The 19222-nt window shown below is 42.1% G+C and overlaps 1 protein-coding gene across 3 annotated transcripts in view; it reads left to right on the top strand.

Moving 5' to 3' along the window:
- mta2 (metastasis associated 1 family, member 2) overlaps positions 1–19222 on the top strand; it is a 36617-nt gene that overhangs the window by 17155 nt on the left and 240 nt on the right. Inside the window, exons 4-18 of one of the 3 annotated variants that reach the window (XM_079490721.1) lie at positions 4998–5115; positions 7227–7290; positions 7532–7649; positions 9339–9441; positions 10946–11045; positions 11622–11810; positions 13218–13292; positions 13699–13757; positions 14510–14613; positions 15127–15266; positions 15792–16020; positions 16662–16751; positions 17364–17506; positions 18326–18468; positions 18981–19050. In XM_079490721.1, coding sequence (XP_079346847.1) covers positions 4998–5115; positions 7227–7290; positions 7532–7649; positions 9339–9441; positions 10946–11045; positions 11622–11810; positions 13218–13292; positions 13699–13757; positions 14510–14613; positions 15127–15266; positions 15792–16020; positions 16662–16751; positions 17364–17506; positions 18326–18468; positions 18981–19023 — 1718 coding nt within the window. In that variant the 3' untranslated portion in view covers positions 19024–19050. The remainder of the gene's footprint in view (positions 1–4997; positions 5116–7226; positions 7291–7531; positions 7650–9338; positions 9442–10945; positions 11046–11621; positions 11811–13217; positions 13293–13698; positions 13758–14509; positions 14614–15126; positions 15267–15791; positions 16021–16661; positions 16752–17363; positions 17507–18325; positions 18469–18980; positions 19051–19222) is intronic. The other 2 variants (XM_079490720.1, XM_079490719.1) reach the window with 2 other exon arrangements.

The raw sequence follows: 19222 nt of genomic DNA on the forward strand, positions 1-19222 counted from the left end.
TTGAAGATCGGCTATTTTAAATATTTGTTCTAATTTATTTATTTTTTATTTCATCATGAAGTTACTGAAAAAAAATCATACATTTTTGGTTTAATTCATGAAAAGTTTTCCTTTTTTTGGGAATGTTTTTTGAAAATGTTTTAAAATAACAATAATTAAAACCAAATGTAGGAAACAAAAAATAAGGAGACCCATAACAATATGTCCACAACCCACAAATGGGTAACGATGTTACCGGCTGCATCCAGATTCCCTCTAGATCTGAATTGAATTTGCTTGGTTGGTCGTCGTCTTTGCGTTGCCTCATGTATTGAGCTGTATAAAATTAGCGGTTCTCATTCCCTTCAAAGACGGCATCCAGTCTTTCTAAAAATGTCACTTAGGGATGACACAGCGAGGGCTGTCTGTTACTCCGTTGTGAGCTGAAGTACATACTGAAGTCATGTACTCGCACTGCATAGGCAGAGGGGCCCAGGAAAAGAAAGGGAAAAGAGAAAAAAAAACGTTATGTTGACCCAAGCCTATAGGGGACTTGTGTATTGCCTATAGGAGACTTGTGTATTTATATATCATTGCTGTCGGGCAAAAACCTTGTATCTCCATATTTTTTGTATCTCCGTGTTTTTTTGCCTCCTTAAGTTAATAAGTGGGTCACGCAAAAGCAGTAGCTCACTGCTGCTTTAACTATTTTAAAAACATTTTGAAAGTGTATCTATGGCTTCTATAAATCTTCAATGAAACTTTTTTAACAAGAACGTGTGACCAATAAAAACTACACTGGATCCATTGGAACACAGTTTAAAATGTCTTGAGATGTGATGCTTTTGGACATACAAGGTTTCCACCCCGACAGCGGCGATGTGCAAAACGGCCCAGTCACAGCACAATGTCAGCCCGATGAGAGAAGCATGACATTGGTTGTACTGTCTAATAAAGACAGGATCCACACGGGACTGCACATTTAGCCTAGTTAGGCAGAAATGTTCTAAAGTCAACTGTTAATTATCTGAAAGAAGTTGAACGACCTTCAGCTGAGCCAATCATTAATGTTTTAGCTTAAAAAACACTGACATACTGGATCTGGATTTACATTGACCATAAGCGTATGGCTATGACGTGGTAAACAAATCCCACATGTAAAAGCCGATAGTCGTGGTCGCAATGAATCCCAAGTATGGGAATTCAGCCATAGTGGGGAGAGAGAGGCGACGCAGGCAAGTCGAGGAGGGCCACTGAATCAAATTTAGTGGGGCGAGTCCTTGAAGCGAACACCAACAATTACACCCCTCCATTTTACACCCACGAGAGCTGCCTCTTCTTATTGGCATTTCAAAGCCAGCCAGCCAATCATAGCCGTTTGTTCCCTGACATCTCTCTGCTGCCTGAACGTACGAGTGAAATCCCTCCGCCAGGCAGTAGTAGAGTAGTTACTTAAGTAAAAGTATCAATACTGCAATATAGATGTACTCTGTAGTAAAAGTCCGGAATTCAAAATGCACGTGAGTAAAAGTACAAAAGTAAAAGTACTCCTTATGCAGAATTGCTCATTTTAAGTTTTTAACTGTATGAAATTGAAAATCTTTTGAAACTAGCATATCTACAAGCTCACAATGCGTCACATCACGACCCATTGTGAGCTTGTATATAGGCTATTTTCAAATGGCCGAAATGCATAAAGTATTAGTAAATAGTTACTAAAGTTTTCAAATAAATGTAGTGGAGTAAAAGTACAATATTTGCCTCTGAGATGTAGTGGAGTAAAAGTATTGGAAATTGGAAATACTCAAGTAAAGTACAAACACCTAAAAACTTTACTTAAGTAAAGTACTTAACACAAAGTATGCCAAGAACGCGGGACCTCGTTCTTCTCTCCAAGACGAGGGAACCAACATACGGATTCGACGTGCACATGTGCGCTTATTTCTCCATATTTTAGTTTTAATTCCATATCTAACATCGCGCGGACCAAAACAACTCCATCGTGGGTCTACCACAGCCTAGAGTGAAGCCACACTGTAGTGTGGTGGGGGCTGCATTTCCTGGTTGCCCAGGATCTCTTCTTCTACTTGCTCGCGCATTTGACTGACACTGGGCCATAGAGTAATAAAAGGATAGAGGTCGAATCGGAGCGACCACCACATTTTAGTGGTCAAATGCGGAAGTGCAAACGAGCGCTCCATGTTAAACCCCAGCTGCACGGGGTTTCCTCGTCATAAATCCACGGGTCCGCCTGCAGTTCACACTCTAACCAGTAGGGCCGAGCGCTTCAACATTGGAGAGCCTCCCTGGGGGCTTGCACTGGCCTCACGATCCCGCCTTTGATTGATTGATTGAAATATTTATCAACAGTTTGCAGAATTACAGTACATTTCAACTGTGAGTGGACGACCCAATTAAGTATTACACTTGTTTACAAGAGGGTCCACCATGTTCAATTCATCAAAACATTTAGAGACGTACATATAGACAAAGAACAGAACAGGAATTCATCATAAAAAGCCTAGTGTAACGGGAGGGAATGTGTTAAGTAAATGTACTTGGTTACTTTACACCACTGCCGCCAGGCGACAAGGCAGGTGTGTACTATCCCGTCCTCTGTGGGGGTCAACGGAACCTCTGCGGTTGGAGAGTCCTCTAGCCGTTTCCCAAACAGGGAACCCATTTGTGGGTCGCGGACACATTGTTATGGGTCCCTTTAGTTTTTGTTTCCTACGTTTTGTTTATAATAATTATTGTTTCAAAACATTAAAAAAACATTCCCAAAAAAGCATTTACAAACAAAATTCAATTATGTTTTCAGTAATTTCATGAAGAAATCAAAGAAATCTAAGAAATTCCTATGAATTAGAAAACTAATGTTTAAGAAGTAGTGCAAATGGCCGATCTACAAGCTCACAAAGCGGCGCGATGCGTTGTGAGCTGTTCCCGGGCAAACATCTAATCTCTCTTTTGGGTCACAGGCTAAAACGTTTGGGAACCACAACAGAGTGAGGTGAGTGAGACGCCAAGAGAAGGACACAGGGAGAGAGAGAGAGAGCACAAAGCAGCTCTGAGAGAGAGAGAGAGAGAGAGGGAGGGATAGCAAACGACCAACAAACCCTCAAGTGGTTTGGGAGTCCAGTCCAAGCCGTGTCTAGCCACCTCTGGGATCCAGTCTAGCCGTCTGCTGTAGTTTGCTCTTATTAACGCAGACAAACACACTACTGCTTGTAGTGTCTTCACGTTTGAGCACTGTTCTCTACTGCTACAGTATGTATTGCTTCCGCCTCTGTTGGGTTGTGGCACCCAATGATGCTTCACATCATACACATATACATACACAGTACAGTATATACACATGAGACCAACCCTCCCGCCTGTCTTTTCTCTCCCAGACCCAGGTCTTCTCACTCGCTTCCCCTCCTGTATTCTTTCTGTTTCTGTATGTCTCTGTGCTTAATATCAACCAGCCCCACTGCACTGCTCGGAAACAAAAGGCCCTTGATGCGTCCCGCAGGGCCCTGGCAAGCAAAGGGTTAATTCCGACTTGCCTTGTGTCTTTGTCAGTGGAAGAAAGTGTGTGTGTGTGTGTGTGTGTGTGTATGTGTGAGCGTGCATGCATGCATGTACGCGTATTAATGCATGCGCGTGTGACTGTAGATTGAGCCGAGTGTGGTGCGTGCGGGCGCGTGTGTGTCTTGACTGCCTGACTGTCTCTCCCTCTGTATGTGCTTTTTTCCCTCTTGCGTGTGTGTGCGCGTGTGTGTGTGTGTGTGTGTGTGTGTGTGTGTGTGTATGGGGGGTGCATGATGGGGGGATGGGCGCCTCAGGTTTGGTGCACAGGGTTTCCTACTTTGTCTGGCAGGGACTAGCCGGACAAGAGGAGGGAGGGAGAGGGTGGGTGGGGTGTGTGTGTGTGTGTGTGTGTGGGGGGGGGGAGGGGGGGGCGGCTTGTGGCGGTGGTGGCAGGAGGGGTTAACAGAAAGGGGTGTGGCCTGAGGTCCCAGCCCTCTCTGTCTCACTGACAGGGTTTCCTGTGGCTGAGTGCAGGGGTGGAGTCCACGGAGATGGAGCGATATAGACCCCCCCCCCCCCCCCCGCCGCCCCACACCCCCTCCTCCTCCCCCACTCCACCTCGCAACAAATTATGCACCCGTCTGAAATTAGGAATGCGCAATCTAGTGGTCGAACACAGACATACAGCCGCCCTCATTCCTCCATATCTCTTGAGTGACTGGAACTGGTGGGGGAAGAATTGTAGCGTCTTTTCATCTGCAGTGGCGATTGGTTAGTTATTGGCTGTGACTGTTTGATTACATTTATGGGTGTAACATTTGGGGCATTTAGAAAATGGAGAACATGTCTTCTACAGAGAGATCAGTTCACTAGCAGCAGAAGTTTGTAACGCTACTTCCCATGCAACACATTTCACTTGGCAACCGACGCTGTGCAATTATATAAATTACTGTGATGTTGCATTTGGGCAGGCTGGAATAGTTTCTCAACCTGGGGGAAGGGACCCGAAAGTGGGCTACGGTGTTGGGACCCTTCCTTTGTTGCCTGTGTGTATAACGAAAATAGCCGATCTACCAGCTCACAAGTAAGCTTTGTAGATGGCTGTTTTCCCCTAATGTTCACCTATTTCCGCTGACTGTTTGCCTAACATAACATGTCCAGGATAGGGACATGTCATCCACATTAGCTGGTGCCATACAAAAAAAAAACATACAAATACAAAAGTATTAATGTCAGTACTCAAACACACAATACAGACAGGAAAACTCAAAACTAACTGAAGTTACATGTTTACATGAAGTTAAATAGCACCGTAAACAAAATACACATAAAGAAATATACATACAATTTACATACAAACACACTTCACAGTGTCAAATGCAATGCAGTTTGTTAATGTGTTGCTTCCTGGTGTTGTGTGAATTGTGCCAGAGCAGTTGAGAAGCACTTATTTCACGTAAGGCTCGAGGCTGATGCTTGTGCCTCTGTTTGGTTCATTTCAGGAGACTTTGAGGAGGAGTCCAAGCAGCCAGCAGTGTCGGAACAACAGAAACACCAGCTTAAGCACAGAGAACTGTTCCTCTCTCGACAGTTTGAATCTCTACCTGCTACTCACATAAGGTAAGCGCACCAGTGTTTGGGGCCTGTGTATCCTAAACTAAGCTATATAAATGCACCATTTAACTATTTATCCAAATAATTAAATTAACAACCCCAGTAATGGATGAGCTACTTTTGAATATCTGGGTGCTATCAATAATTTTCTTTGATTATCCTATTGATTACTCTTTTGATTATTCAAATCATTTTTATTTATTTTTAAATCAATGAAATGACATGGAAAAAAGTCAAATACATTTATTTTTATAATCAACTAAATTATCAACTAATTAGTCTGATTCACCACTTAAGCCCCATTTTATACAACGGTGTCATGCAAAAAATAGCCAATCTGCAAGCTCACGTGTCGCAACGCATTGCAAACTTGTACATTTACAAAAACGTTTTTAATCAATTTCATTTCATGTCCGCCGACAGCCATTCACAGTTTTAACATCAAAGCGGCTCATAAGTGGTCCAGACTTAGTCTATAGCCAGAGTAATCGCACCCATTTACACTTGACAGATGGACAGGGTCAGTCATGTTGTGGCAGCACTTTGTGAAACATTTTCACAATCTGTGTTCAAAGACGTGGAACAGGGGAGTTCAAACCTTTTTAATTTCAAAGCCCTCCCTTAACTCGGTTATAGACCTGTAAGGGTCCATTTGTAACTACTGATGGGGAGCTTGACCTGCTATGTATTGGATTCTCTCAGTGGCTTAGTGCTGTGTTCTCATTCTCTATGTTGTGAGGTTGTCGGCTATTTTCGAGAGATTTGGTCTAGCGAGTAAGAAATTGTATATACCCCCCTGGGCAATACAGGTCAATTAAAAATCTAGGGCTAGGGTAGGTACCCTCACAAAAAACATGCAGTAATCCTGGTCTCTAAACTGCCTCCCCCTGGCCAGCCGGGGCGCCTGATGGAGGGGAAAGGAACTGGTTGGAATAACGTGTTCCTTCCACGCGCTACGTCCAACCAGGAAAACTCCCCCCTGTCAGGTGAAAAGGAGCAACTTGGACACTCAGGCATGAAGGAAGCATGAGTTCAAGTCCGTTGCTCTCCCCAGGTTGGCGGAGGGTGTGTAGAGCCCAGGATCACATTAGATAATTGACACAGGGGTGAAAAATGGGTTACAAAATCGTGGGATAAAAATTATTTAAAAAAAAGAAATCTAGGGCTTTAGTGGTTAAAGAAAACGTTATGGGTGCATCCTGATACCATCTAGTTCGACTGAAGACCTGCACTGTTCCTCTGTTTGCCTCTCTTCCCTGCACTGTCCAAGTGTGTGTGGTTGTGAAATGCTTCATAAAACATGGTTCAGTATATAATATATACCTCAGCTTGTGGGTCATTGTTCAGTGCATTTTCTGTACAGTGGGCAGAAAAACTAAAGAAATGATAAACAACATAAAATGGTGACATGACTTCTGTTGAACAGATCCCATGAACTCCCCCTTGCATGTCCCTGAGGAACCGTAATGTTCTCAAACCGGGTATTTATGATATGGGATCATCTTCGTTTTGCTTTGACCATACTGATCAGGCTATTGGGTTTCTGTAAGAACGGCCTGGGCACATGATGAGATTACAGCAAACACTTTTAACTCATGCCTTAAATTTGCAACCATCTGTAACATCCTTGTCAAAGTCGGAAGCGGGAAATTGGTTTGCAGCCAGATAATAGTAAAAATACACACCTCAAATGACATTCAAAACACTAATTACAAAAGACTAAATCCTAACGGGGCACTAGAGACAGAGAATTCATAACATTCAATAGTAGCAGCGTCAGCAAAAGTGCATTAGTGGGCAATCTGTGCAAAGAGGCAAGAATAAAGTGCTAACTGCTGTTCAGCAGCTGAATAGCAGCCGGGACAAAGGATAGTTTGAACCGTTTAGTCTTTGTAGTGGGCACCCTCGGCCGACGACTTGAAACGTGGGTATACGTTTTAGCTTATTTAAGACTACTAAGTCTGTATCAACGGTTTGGTACCAGTGCACGTGCAGTTGCATCCACATATGCAGTGCGGTCTCATAAAGACAGAATCCATGAGGCATAGTTTTTAGCAACGAAGAGACCTTGTTGCCCTCTGAATGTGGCTAACTCTCTCTCCTGTGTGTCTCCTCAGGGGGAAATGTAATGTCACCCTCCTCAACGAAACAGATGTCTTGGTTGGCTACCTGGAGAAAGAGGTAAGATATGTCCTGCAACAATGCCAATATTGACATTTTATATTGCAAAATGTATCATGTACCGTACTCTTGGTTTCTGATGCCATTCAAATATTTGTACCAAAGTCATGCCATTTAATACCTCAATATTGGAGATACAATATAGAGAGATTGTTGAGATCCAGTTGTGCTTTTGGCTGATCTGTTGCTGATGCTGTTCTCAATGTGCTGCTGCCCCCCCCTCCTCCACACACACTTCCAGGACTGTTTCTTCTACTCGTTGGTGTTCGACCCCGTACAGAAGACCCTCTTGGCCGACCAGGGTGAAATTCGGGTGGGCTCCAAATACCAGGCAGAGATCCCAGACAAACTAGCCGAAGGTGAGTGCCGAAGGTGGCAAGGGTGAACTCTGACCTTTTCTCGGACCATGCAGTCTTACCTTTAAACCGCAGCGGTTGTGGCCGAGGTTAAGTCACTTAAACACACAGACGCACATATGTGCAAACACATAAGAATTAAAAACACAAAAAAATAATTATGCAAGAGCTCTGAGTCAGTCTCCGTTAGGAGGCTATTGTCAACAGCATGAATGACGGATCTTTATGGAAAGACGGGTTGAGATGGAGGCAGGGCGGCTGTCCTACTGGCAGGGAATACTGATGACAGAGATTGGGGAACAGAGTTCCTTCGTGCAGAAGATGGCAGATCTCTGCACGAAAATGACACGGATAGTATTTTACATTTTCTCTGCATGTGAAAATGATCTTCCATCTTGTGTTTTGAGAACACAAGAGACGCCGCGCGCGGTCGCTCCATCTGGCCAAACGAAGCAGTGCATCCCCTGGGGAGTACTGAAAAATGACTCATGACCACACAACAACACACACGTTGTTGTGTGGTTGTTGTTCCCCTTTTATCAGCGTCTCTGCCCTACATCGCTTCCTTTCTGCTCGTACCTCTCCTTCAATCTCCTGTCATTTAGCCCTCTCTCTCTCTTACTTCACTCCCTTCCTCCACTGTCCAGTCCTGAGTTTGCATGGTGCTTTTAACAATCCCATAAAAGCATGTAATGTATTGTTAATGTAATCCTAAAATGAATCACACGGTGAAAACACAACGGCACCCTCCACAAGATGGAACGATAAGAACGGAGTTGTAAAATCTAGATAAAATCTACCATGCAAGCCTTGTCGTTACAATGCCACTAGACAGATGTTTGGGAAAGACCCCTATAAAGGTTAGTCGTTTAGGAAAGATATAGGGGTGCAACAGTTAATGGAACTAATCCATTTTATTGATAAAAAAAAAACATCATTATTATAGGTGACAAAGAATTGTCTACAAGCTCACCATGGGCTACTGTATATCTGTGAGCAGCGTGTTGTCCTGCAGACACACCATATTTAACCATGACCCTGGCAAGGTCACTGCGGTGGCTCAGCCCAGTTAAGAAGACGACACCTGTATAATCATGATGCCATGGGTTCACTACTGTCTGAGTCACACCTCATCACAGGTCCTCTCTCTCTCTCTCTCTCCACTGTTGGTATCTAATCATGCATGCAGGAATGTAATATAATGTAACTGCCACCTTTTACTGTATTACTTTATTGTCCTACAGATATGTGATATTGTCAAGACATGATGTGAGAGCTTGTAGAGCTATTTACATACTTTTTGCTTTACTACTCTATTGTCACAGTGAGGTTCAAGGTTTCTTTATTGTCACATCTCGTGTATGGGATGGGTGCATAAGTGTACATTTATTACATGTAACCCTACCCCCACACATGCACACACGCACACTTACACACGCACAGTCTTATGAAAAGGCTTTTTGGGGATATTCTACTGTTAGACTGATGATAGGCTCTTAGTTGGTATACCTCACCTGTGTTGACCTTGCTTATTGTTTAGTGCCTGCTAAATGGCTAAATTGTAATAGATATTTTCTTCTAGTTGTTAGCATTTCCCAAACGGGATAGTTCTATCATATGTGTGTGCAGTGTGATAACTGCATTTGACAAACTTGATAATTGAAATGAGAGAACCTGTTCCTTCTGTCCCAGTTGAGTCAGATACTCGTGTGCAAGAGAAGCTGGAAACCAAGGTGTGGGACCCTGACAACCAGCTCAAAGACCCCCAGATTGACCAGTTCCTTGTCGTGGCACGGTAAGCCCCCCCGTTACATCCTCACTGTTGCCCCTGTGACCCTAATATTGTCAGGTCGAGGTCGAGGGGTAGTTCTCTTCCAGGAGTCGTGTGAACTAGGCCTGCAGATATAGTTGTTCATTGAAATCAATGATTATATTCGAATGAATTTAATCTCGGGTGAACTGGTGCCGCTTGTTAACGCCCCTCACGTGAAGGCGTTTTGATTTCCCCTAGATGTGATCGTCAAGTGATTGTCAAATGTGGTCTGTGGACCCCCAGGGATCCTTGAGGGAGAGGGAGATCCAGGGGGTCGTCAGCAAAATGTGTTAATATAGCATAAAAATCAGTATAACCCCTGTATACATCAGCTATTTGAAAAGAGCCGATCTATAAGCTCACAGCCTCTGGTCTGCGTGACAATTAGTGCCGTGCATAGTGCTGTGTCTACGTGACAGTTGGTGCAGTGCGTAGCGCCGTGGGGTCCTAATCAACACATTAACGGGTGGTTTACCCCAAGTGTGTTTTTGGAGGGAACTGAGCCTCTTCTATGAATCAGTCCTTTGTTGGCTGCATCAAACTAGTGCCCCCTCTACTGGTTGAAACTAAGCCCTGCATTGTTATTTTAAAAGTCAAAATGTATGGGCATATTTCAGTCCTTTTCTTGGCCATTTCTTCCCTGTCACTGTACTGTTTTTAATAAAGCATCAAATGTATTTTTGAAAGCAGTGGTTCTCAAACCTTTTCAAGTTGAGGACTGCAAAATTGATATGCATTTGCCCGTACAAAAAAATAAATCGAAATTATTCAAAAGCTTTTTTTTTTTTTTTTTTAATAGCAGATGTAAAAGCTCACATCACGGCACCAAGTGACGGTCTGCGATACTGTAGATCTGCTATTTTTAGATAGCCAACATATATGAATGGATGAAGTGGTTAAAATGAGTGTGATGCTGTATTTTCTACTTTTGCTGGGGACCCCACTTTGAGAACCACTGTTTTAGTCGTACATAAACATAGATCATTTATCCGTTTAGCATTGATTTTTTTTTATTGTTTACATTTGCTTCAATGTATTTCATTTAGTCAATTCTTGCTAAACATAACTGCAATGTCTTAACATCATAACATACATTTGAATTCCATTCGTAAATGGAATTCAGTCTTTTCTCCAGGGACTATTCTCGGCTAGACTTTTCCAAACAATTCATGCTTTACTATGAATTAAAATGCAACAATAACAAGCCTTGTCAAAAAAAACTAACCATGTCAGGAAACTATACCTTACAAAGATATTCATCTCATGTGAGTTGCAAGACTTGGCAACAAAGCAGATTTGCATACTTTACTGAAATGAATGGAATTCACTGGCTTGGCGTAAATCAAACAAAGAGCGGTATGCTTTGGAAAATGGCTTGAGTCATACTGCATGAATTAAACTTGCCCAGACCACCGGTATGGTCCGGGGAGCATGGAAACCAGAGATAAGATTGTTAATAAGCGAGGGTTTCTGTTGTGTGTTTCAGAGCTGTGGGGACATTTGCGCGGGCTCTGGATTGTAGCAGCTCCATCCGACAGCCCAGCCTCCACATGAGTGCCGCCGCAGCCTCCCGAGACATCACACTGGTGAGACAAACAAAGTTGGGGCTGATTTAATACGATCTACAAACTCAAAATGCATCAGAGCATGACATGTTGTGAGCTTGTAGATCTGCTGTTTTCTTGTGTGCGTGGGAACCCTGTCAAACAGTCATGGAAAACCGAAACTACTCCTCTCATACCAGTCACACACACAAACAGATACACACACAGTGTACACACACCACTGTAGATCATGCCTGTGTCCACAAAATGTTGTCTTGTTTTCTGGAGCTGCCATTGCCTGTTAGAATTGTGAGCTGATTTATAGTTTTATATTTTTGTCTGTTTTGTATGTACGTTGTTTTCTTGTGAAACACGTTTTAATGTTGTTTTTTTTTAAGAGGTTAAATCACTATATTCTGATGGGAATCATTGCTATAGTATTTGTTCAGTAACAGGAGTCTCTCCAGCTCTTTAATTAATAAACAGGAAATACATTTTCATGTGGGGTTACAAAAAGGCTGGGTCTCCACCACCCGCTGCTGAATACTAGGTCTGTGAAGCCAGACTGTAATGTCGCAATCTCTAAACGTCACTTTCTCTCCACCCGGCACTTCCCAGTTCCACGCTATGGACACGTTGCAGAAGAACGGCTACGACCTGGCCAAGGCCATGTCCACGCTGGTTCCCCAGGGAGGGCCGGTGCTCTGTCGCGACGAGATGGAGGAGTGGAGCGCCTCCGAGGCCATGCTCTTCGAGGAGGCCCTGGAGAAATACGGAAAAGACTTCAATGACATCCGCCAGGACTTTGTAAGTCTGCATGTTAACTGTACTTAACCCAAAGTATTTTTTTTCCTGAAAAACCTATGTTTCTATGTCAGTAGTTCTCAAACTGTTTCATGTCAAGGACCCCAAAAATGATATGTAATTGGCAGCCGGAATAATTTAGCATCCAAGATGGAACCCAAAACCAGACATGCATCATACTAAAAGTAAAACAGATTCTGGCCCGGTGGCACCACCACTTTTGTCCACCAGGTGGCACTCAATGTGTTATGCAGTTCTTTTTTCTTTTTTTTTAATGTTCTGTTTATTAATTTTTTGTTTTTTACAAGTATAGACGTGTTATGCAGTTCTATCAAGATATTATCTCATTGATGTAACAGGAGTGGGACTGACTAGCATAATCGCCATTTTCCCATAAAGTAACAAAAATGCATCAAGGCACCATGGTAGGGCGGGGGCCGTATGACTTCTTGTTTTGTCATTTAGTCTTTAATGTTTTTGTCACACTTCATTTTGGTGTATTTCAGCTTTCAAGATACTTTTTTTTCAAGATACGTTTCTGATTATCTACCAGATGTTGGCTGAAAATACTTGTTTCTAATTGCCTGCCTGACGGAACGTAACTTAACTCCTCAAATAGTTCTGGTCTGGAACTCCTCAAATAGTTAATTGGCATCCTAAATCAATGCATAAACTGCATAGCTAACCGCACCAGGGTGGTCCAAAATACGCTATGCAACAGCTAACGTAAAACAATAAATTATCAAAGCTTTACATGTTAGTATAGGCATAGTTAAAACACTTATTTCTACCATCGATATGTTTCATATGTTAATGACTAATCTAGCATTACGCTGCATGAGTATAACAAAATGCTTGTGAACAACAAAAGCTAAGTAGTAATTTATTTTGGCTTATAAAAATTGTGATGCCACTTGGATCATTTCCAAACAATCAAGTAACTTCCTTACCTCTTGTAAGATCAAACATTTTGGTCTGAGCTACATTAGCTAAGCTGCCAATGCCATTTGGAATACACAAAACAGCTGTTTAACTAAACTCTATATACTTGGACTGGAGTCCCCCAGAGATCTATATTGGACTGGTCCCACTACACCAAATCTTTTAGCTGAAATGATGTGTCACACAAAATCTAAACGCAATGTGTTGTGAGCTTGTTACAGATCTACTACTTTAGCAGAATGTCCATGTGGTTCATTTCTTAATAGGCCTATTTAGTTTTTTTTTGTTTTTCTGTGGCTGGGCTTTGGTAGTGAAACACGTCTGTTGATTCTATAAAAAAAGAAAAGAAAATGTAGAATATATGTTTCTAGAATTTTGCCCACACATTTTTGCAAAAACAAAATACCAACATAACAAATACACAAACTTGTGTACCAGTTGTGACTTGTGTGACTCGTTTCTCCTCAGCTCCCCTGGAAGTCTCTAGCCAGTGTGGTCCAGTTCTACTACATGTGGAAGACCACTGACCGCTACATCCAACAGGTAGAGTACAACACTGTTCATATCAAGGACCCCCAAAATGTTATGTATTTGGCTGCAGTACCCCCGCCCCAAGGGCCTCACTTTGAGAAGAATAAAGATCTTGACTAGAAGTTACAAACTTTATAAATATCTTTTATATTTCCCATTTTATCAGAAAAATGCACACAAAGTGCACAAAGACGCACACCGTCTGCACTTGCAATACAAACTTTATTTAGGCAACGTTTCGGTCAAAGACCTTCAGGCATCTGAAATGGCCATAGATTTTCACCAACTCAAAGACTTTTCTAAGTTCCTAGATGGTTTCAACTTCTACAGCTTTTAACTTTTTGACACATTGTTTAAATGTTTGGTGAGATCCCAAATAGATTGTGTGTTTGATGTCCACCTCTTCTTGTTTTTACAGAAGCGACTAAAGGCAGCAGAAGCTGACAGCAAGCTGAAACAAGTGTACATCCCCACCTAGTGAGTAAAGCTCAGAACTACATCTAGGGCTTCAAATCAATATCACAATTTTTTTTGCCTTGATTACGATTAATGAACGATTCTTTAAATAAAGAAGTAAATAGCCATTTTCAAAAATGTGTTGCATGCCAAGTGGTGAATCAAATAAATATATTTTTTGTGTTGATTCGTTGATATATAAGAAATAAAACTAAGATATTTAAAGGACAACTTTTATTTAATTTTTCAACCAAGGTTCATGTTTTTTTCTTTAAAAAGTCTGAGTTTACCCGCCCCCCTCACACTCTCGCTACACACACTCTAGTATCATTTGAACACGCACACACTCTTTACCTCTCGTCAGAAGCTTTCACATGGCTGCAGCGTCGCGGTACAAAGACACAAATTAAATCCGAAATGTGGATGGCAGAAAATCCACCAAGGACAGCGATCCAAGAATCCGACTCATGGCGGAACGGTGGGGCGTTGCTATAGGAACCGCACCAATGTTAAAGGCTTCCGTAGGGATCAACCATTATATAGACAGAGTATACGTTTGGGTACGTATATATACGGACTTGGGATATGACGCCACCCAGCGTCGACGTACGTATCGTATATATACAGACTTATAAATAAATAGTTAAGTCAGTTATTGCTTCTACATATTGGTTATTGGTTTTCAATGTATTCCCCAGCCCTAACTACAGCATAGCGTATCTCTCTAAATTGAGCTGCTGTTTAAAACAATTCTCGCCTCCTCTTCCTCCCAGCACCAAACCCAACCCTAATCAGATCATGGCACCTGGTAGCAAGCCTGGTATGAACGGGGCTGCGCCCGGCTTCCAGAAAGGCCTCAGCTGTGAGAGCTGCCACAGTAAGTAATATGCTTCTTTATTGTGGGACAGTTGGCCGTTATCTGTTTGCTTTTTGGCTATCGGTTACTTACCATTTGCATGTCATTTGTAATTTTGTATTGACTTTATCAGTGGTGTAAAGTAACTAAGTACATTTATTTAAGTAATGTACTTAAGTACAATTTTGAGGTATTTGTACATTACTTGAGTATTTAGAATTTTCAATACTTTTAGTTTTACTCCACTACATCTCGGATGCAAATATTGTACTTTTACTGCACAACATTTATTTGAAAACTTGAGTTACTCGTTACTTTGATTATTATTATTATTACAAAACACACATAAACCACTTCAGCCCTAATTTACATTTTGAATTCCGAACTTTTACTTGTAACAGCGTATTTCTACATTGCAGTCTTGATACTTTTACTTAGGAAAAACATTTGAATATGTTTTCCACCACTGGACTTTATTTCCATGTGGTGTTAAGAGAGCCCCCTAACCCTGTGTTTCCCCTGTGTGGAGCGTAGCGGCACAGTCTCCCCAGTGGTATGCCTGGGGCCCTCCCAACATGCAGTGCAGACTGTGTGCCTCCTGCTGGATATACTGGAAGAAGTATGGAGGCCTGAAGACCCCCACGCAGCTAGAGGGCGCCGCTAGAGCTGGCTCTGTATGTGTGATTCTTTATAACTGTCACATGCACGTTCCAATTAATTGTATTTATAATTATGTTGAGCTTGTATGCAGCCTATGACAGGCTGATGAGGACATTTTCCAATGCAGTTTACTTTGCAGGGGTATCATGTAGAGCAGTGGTCCCCAAACTTCTTTGGCCTTGCACCCCCTGTTACAGTACCACTATCTCCTGACCAAGCTGACCTAATGCTCAGTCTCGTATTTGGCCGAAAATTATACACATTTTTAACATGATTATGGCAAATAATCACAGAATGTCACTGCACTGAGAGACATGCAGCTGCTCTATACATCTCCTTACAACAGTGTTTTTACAGAACTTTGCCGTTGTGTTAAAAAACACCATGAAACCACCATTACTCTTTTCATGTCACGCACCCCGAACAGGGCGTTCGCGCACCACAAGGGGTGCACGAACCACAGTTTGGGAACCCCTGATGTAGAGCAAAGCAGTCTTACAAATTGCCCTTCTAAATCAAACACTGTCGCTTTTGTCCAGGAGGCGGGCCCACGTGGCCATATGTCGCGGCAGGAGACCCAGGGCTTGTCTCCGTTCACGCGCAACGAGGGCCGCGCCAAGCTGCTGGCCAAGAACCGGCAGACCTTCATCCTTCAGACCACCAAGCTGACACGCATCGCCCGTCGCGTGTGTGAGGACATCCTACAGCCGCGCCGCGCTGCCCGGCGGCCATACGCCTCCATCAACGCCAACGCAGTCAAGGCCGAGTGTGAGTACACCTCGTCACTCACCTGGAAAACACATTCCTATGAAAAGTCTGTTCATTTCGTAGACTAAAAGGATGACCAAAATAATGTTCGTCGACTAAGACTTCCACTGACGAAAAGGAAATAAAAGTGTATTAAAAACTATGTTATGATGACAAAAACGAAAAATAGTGGACAAGACATCTACAAGCTCACATTTTTTCTGCTGTAAAATAATAAATAACGTTTAAATTGACTATGGTTGGTAAATTAACCACTTAAAGTTAAACCGTACTTCAGTTAGTTCTCTCCTTTCTTTTTCTCTCTCTACACCAAATCTCTCTAGCCAATCTACCTCACAATGCATGTCACAATGCACCGCTGTGACATGTTGTGACCTTGTAGATCTTTGCGGAATGATCGCCTATTCTGACATGCCCAGAATAAAGACGTTGGGGTTCATGTGGTTAATCGAGCCAACCAGTGGTCACTCAAGGGTCCTACTTATGAATCCTGTTAGCCTTGCAAAATTGTGCAAGTTGCTAGTGATTTTGAAATTCCATCAGCCGATGTGGTTGGTGGATCAAAAACAAAAACATTGCATCACTACCACACTTTATTGTGCACTTATGCAATTTTCTTCTACATCCCTCCACCTCCTCAGGTATAATCAGGCTGCCTAAAGCCACTAAGGCTCCTATGAAGAACAAGGTGATCCCTCGGCCGTCACTGGCCACCATAGTGAAGAATCTAGGTAAGAATGAGCAGCTAACACCATGGCTTACACAGTTAATGACATGTGTTGGTAACACTTTATTTAAAGGTAAGGTCTATAATGCATTATAACCAAGGTTCAAGGTTGTACTTTATGGTTACGTCTTGTGTACAGGTACATAGAGTAAAACTTTGTTTGGTTTGGCTTATAATCACATTTACAATGCATTATAATGCATTTTAAGGCTTCATAGCACAAGTTTATACGCTTTTATAATTCTGCATAACTTATAACTATGTGGGTGCTGGTCATAATGCATTAAGTTCAGCGGAATGTCACATTATGATAACCATAACTTTGTCATTTATAAAGTGTACACAACGTGTATACATAAAGACAGTCGTGCTCATAATGTGCATATAATGCATTATGGCCAGCACTTCATAAACCTTGTCATAAGTTGTTGTGCATGATAATAAACCTTAATAACGAGTGTTGTGAAACCTTATGTGCATTGCAATGCATTATAGACACAATCTTTTAAGTAAAGTGTTACCAATGTGTCTTCTAAGAATGCCTCAGATTAATACCCTTGTGATTCAATTATGTCTTGGTGTGTTCTGGGATTTTTGACTGTTCGTTTCTCTCCAGCCATCTCGGCCCCTCTGAAGCTGAAGGCCCCACGGGGAGCCCCCACACCCATCAACCGTAACCTGGCCAACCAGCCTCGCAGTGGGCCTGGGCTTCTGGGGAAGAGGCCCTTTGACAACAACGTTAGTATTCCTGCTCAAGAAGTAGGTCAAACCTTCATGTTAAGGACCCCCAAATTGACATGTATTTGGCCAAGTGCCCCCCCATCTGAAAATGTTTTGTGCCAGGGACCCCCTGAAGAGAAGATTTGTGTACTAACAATTCCAAAAAATGCAATACTTTCAGGTAGAAAAACAAAAGTAGCAAATGTACACGCTCGCAGTGCCGCACAAAGTGACGTGCTGTGAGCTTGTATATCTGATATTTTTGAATAGCCAGCGTATAAAATATAAATACCAAACCACTCGCCCCTTTACCAACTCAAAATTATGTAGTTAACAGTTAATTTAGTATTTCCCTCCCTATCTGAAATTATCTTGTATACAGATTTATTTGATTGTATAGTAGTCGATCTCTATACTCTGTGAAATTAAGGAAGAATAACATGACACAGAGACGGTGACTGCTTAATTAAGTTAATTTAGGACCTTCTAACTGTTCATTTCGTTTTATTAAACACATTTCTTCCATGTAGCCCATGTTTTGTAATGGCATCATCATGCTATTATACCCGTGGATATACAGAGTGAACTTAACAATGATAAATCGATATGATAATACCATTTTTATAATCACCAACATGAATTATGTTTGTTATTTACAGCTAGGTAGAGTAGTGGGGCGAGATGGAAAAGGGGCGACCGTACCTGTTACCTAAAATATCTTCTATTTTTGAAAAGCCAGCGTATAAAATATGGATAAAATGGTTCAAATGAGCATGATGCTGTATTAACACATTTTGCTCACTGTACACAGACATGGGCGATCATGATTATAACACTCACCATCTCGTTTGTTCACAGGCCCCTGGGGTCCCTTTCTCGGCCAATGGGAGGCCATTCTCGTCGGGCTTGAGGACCACCTCGCAGACGGTCATCAAGCGTCAGAAAGTCAACCAGGGAGACGCGCCCAACCCTGTGGTGTTTGTCGCTACAAAAGACACCAGGTAAACAAATCACTTTTATTACCTCTTAGGTAATGCATTCACCTTGTCGGTCTGTTTGTTATTGGGATGTCTTGAGCCGTTCAGAGTGGATTTGCACTAAACCTGTTGGGAAGGTTGGTCCTGGGCCGAGAAAGGGCGCCTTAACTTTTCACGTCTCCTATTGGCCAAAAAGGGGCATGCTAGCGGACTGTGGGTTTTCACATGCCAGTAGGTCAGTGTAGAGAAGCAGAAAACCCAAGGGCAGAAAGAAAGGGGAGACCTTTTTAGAACATTCTAAAAAACATTCTTGAATTTTTTTTTAATCTTTAGAATTTTTTCTGGTGGTCCCTGTCACAAATCATTTTTGACAATTACTGATTTAGAAGGCATTTCTAGAATCGGCCTCAGGTCTTAATGGGTTAAACAAAATCTCCCAAACTTATGTCTAATAGAAATATCTGAGTTATGATTAATTATAAAGCATCAAGATTAACTTAGACCACACTTTTTATTTTTATTACTGTTTTCATCAGGATGGGGGACAATTATTTTAACACTTGGCAGTGGCACACCTAGAGACTGCCCCTTTCAACAAACATCTATGTAAGCATTTAAAACAAGTGTTATTATTTACATTGTGGTGAAAACCAGGACAATTTTGTAGTGAATGTTGACAATCGGCACATTTTCGTGTTTTTAGAGAAATTTATAGGGACTCAGGGGGCACCCAGTTTGAACCTGAGACAATCCCGGCCAAATGTGATGCAAGGGTGGC

This window comes from Electrona antarctica, assembly GCF_951216825.1.
Source record: "Electrona antarctica genome assembly, chromosome: 21".
In the NCBI taxonomy this organism is placed as follows: Eukaryota; Metazoa; Chordata; class Actinopteri; order Myctophiformes; family Myctophidae; genus Electrona; species Electrona antarctica.